This window comes from Sinocyclocheilus anshuiensis, unplaced genomic scaffold (assembly GCF_001515605.1).
Source record: "Sinocyclocheilus anshuiensis isolate Anshui unplaced genomic scaffold, SAMN03320099.WGS_v1.1 scaffold562, whole genome shotgun sequence".
Lineage (NCBI taxonomy): Eukaryota > Metazoa > Chordata > Actinopteri > Cypriniformes > Cyprinidae > Sinocyclocheilus > Sinocyclocheilus anshuiensis.
The window spans coordinates 1,397,619-1,400,571 of NW_015544158.1; the positions used below are offsets into that span (position 1 = coordinate 1,397,619).

Genomic DNA, 2,953 nt, shown 5'->3' on the forward strand with positions numbered 1-2,953 from the left:
GTTCACTTACCACATACACAGAGTAAGGAGAAATGTCTGATAGGACGATGGCGAATGATTTGCAGATCCTGAGCCAATGACAAACATCTAATCTTGTCAGATGTGTGGTAAGTACTGCCGCTCCATAATATAGAGTCCTTGTGATCGCGAATCTCAAAGGTGAAAGTAAAATGAGAGCGTACAATCGAAAGCGGTTTCAATAGCGGCTCCCTGATGCCCGCAATTTATGTACAGACGCCTATACTTACCCAACGATATAACAGAGAAAAAGTATTGAATTTTTTTTTTTATCCTCCCATCTCATAGGCTATTTATTCCCTTTAGGGAACACTTCATTTAGTACACTTCATTTCCTTTCCGAACACGGAACTGGGATGCGGCGGATTGCGGGAGAGGGGGGAATCACGATGTCAGCTTAACATCGTGACGGCCCAACCCTATTATGAATGTACCTCTAAAGATTCTGACTGTCTTCAGAAACGACTCAATGGCATTTTGTTTTCATCTTCGCTCCATGTAATACCTAAAGGAAGTGTTCTTAATCGCAACACTGCTTTGTCCACGGAGTTTACGAGAAACAGCTCTAATTCAGCTTTTCCATAAGCGCCACCTGCTGTCAGCAAGTGGATTTACAGAGACTTGATTTACAGAGACTTATATTTACATTCAGCCTGTGTGCAGTTTCTGTTTGGCCAAAAAATGGACCGAATTTGCATGCCCTGCTGTACATTTTGACCGGTTGATGAAAAACAAGCTTATGTGGATTCTACACATTTAAACAATTCAGATAAGTTATCTAGAATTATTTATGGAGCAGATAAAATACATATAATCATTTATTAATCAATTATCATTTCGACTTATATCTTTTCTTTACTTAAAGGCTGAAATGTTAGGTTTACCTTTTTATTAAACTTTTTCAAAACTTTATTTGAACATTTACATTAGATATTTCAACATGCTATTAAACTGTTGTCAGTCAAGTTGTCATTTAAAATCCGAACATCATTGGTAATGTTACGGTTTTAGTGATTATACAAACCAAGAGTCATTTTATTTGTTGTTTGTTGATTTTTAAATATAAAACTTGGTTAAGTGATTTGTGTGTCTGTACTTTAACATCTTCAGCACATTTGAACAATACCGTGATAATACTGATAACCGTGATAATTTTGGTCACTATAACCGTGATAAGAAATTTTCATACCGTTACATCCCTACTCCACATCTTTTTTTTTCCATGCAAGGAAAGTAAAACATCTGCCTAAGAGCTTTTGTGTTCCACTGAAGAAAGTGGAACAAATTCAGAACAACATAGGATTGCGTAAATGACAGTTGAGTCCACTGACAAATCTTAACAAAATCCTAAACTTCATATGTACCAAATTTGATAATTGTATCTATTCTAGAAGTTTTAAATGCTTTGTCACGAACGTCATCTTTCAGAGGGCTAAAGTATAATTAAACTGCTCTGGTCACGTGACTGTTCACATCAGCTATGTAAAAAAAAGTCACATGAAATTAAGACAAGTCTGTACGTTCATTTATACTTGACAACTGAATAAACTACAACAACTCTTTTAGAACCTTTAAACTAACATTTGGTCACAAATGTAGCCGCTGACATTAAATTGGTTAATCAAATTTCAACAGCGCCTGCCACAAATGTTTGGCAAGCCTTCATGGCCCTCTAGTCAAGCCTAAAGCCTATGATCATTATACCAAGAGACACTTCGACATGGTCATATAGTGAATCATCTAGAAATTGCTTAATAAATAAAACAAATATAAACCATCATCAGTCTGTTACACGTAAAAATTATTCAATCGTATCCATTTTAAAGGTTGCATTGCACAACAGGCCGCAGACTCAAATGTCCGACAGATTTCGACGTCATGCGTTTAACGAAACTGTATTTCTAACAAGACGAACCATTTTCAAGCTTTTACATAACTGATAGGAACTAGATTTACTGTTAAGATGACGGAAAAAAGTTCAATGCTGATGCTGATTCTAGTAAGCCGGCTGCGAAATGCGGAAAATAAACTACAGAGATAACGTTAAACAGGGAAAGGCGTCGGCTATGTATCAAACAACACTTTAAACTCTAAATGTGAACATGAGAAAATGACTGGCTATATATCTCCTGCATTTTATATCTTCAATTAAGAGAAAGATTACAACACGAGGAACTGCGGCGGTGTTTCAACACCTACTGAGGTGCCTTCCTTGACAGCATTTTTGGGTCAACGCAATGCTACGAATGCGGTCTACAAAGGCAGCTCACTAGGTTTTAGGACGTAGCCTGCGTGTCAAAGCCAACCGATCAGAGCGATTACAGAGCTTGCACATTTAAACGCATATTCATAGCCTACCTGCTGATCTAGACCGTGTGAACCGTCGACGACCACATGACTCATAACTAAAGAGAATAAGTGAGGATTACTCCTTTATTTCTGAGAAGCTGTTTCTTTGTTGTCTGAAGGATTTCAGCCAAGTCTCCTTTTATAACGACGTCACTTGCTCTTTTTGTAGTCCTGTCCTTCTCCAAGGGCTTTTTGTGCCAAGACCACCGTAAGGAAAAAAAACAATTAAACGTTTGTGTAAATTATCCTCCCTCAGGCCTTATACTGGCAAAAAATATTCGAAATGTGAAGGTTCTTTCACGATGTCTGTGTATTGCGGCCGCTGTGCTGACAGTAGCCCAGTGTGTGCTGCGCTTGTTGGCTCCAGGCTAAATGCCATTGGATCAGCAAACGGAGGAAAGACGTCACGGCGACCGGAATATCGCGAGATGTAGCCTGCAACTGGTGTCAAAAATACGTTTTGTTTTGTTTGTTTGTTTGTTTTTCAATACAAATTCTAAAGCTATTCAAATTGATGAAACTGCCATAATATTATATATTATGTATATTATATAATGTAACTTTTTTTTTATTCTAGCATTTTTTA

The 2,953-nt window shown here is 37.5% G+C and overlaps 1 protein-coding gene across 9 annotated transcripts in view; it reads right to left on the bottom strand.

Moving 5' to 3' along the window:
• The window catches only part of ddx3xa (DEAD-box helicase 3 X-linked a), a 15,022-nt gene extending 12,269 nt beyond the window's left edge, over nt 1-2,753 (bottom strand). For 8 of the 9 annotated variants that reach the window (XM_016495442.1, XM_016495441.1, XM_016495440.1 and 5 more), the window contains exon 1: nt 2,377-2,752. In XM_016495442.1, coding sequence (XP_016350928.1) covers nt 2,377-2,421 — 45 coding nt within the window. In that variant the 5' untranslated portion in view covers nt 2,422-2,752. Of the gene's footprint in view, nt 1-2,376 lie in introns of all 9 variants that reach the window. The other variant, XM_016495434.1, reaches the window with a different exon arrangement.
• Between the last annotated feature and the right edge of the window lie 200 nt (nt 2,754-2,953).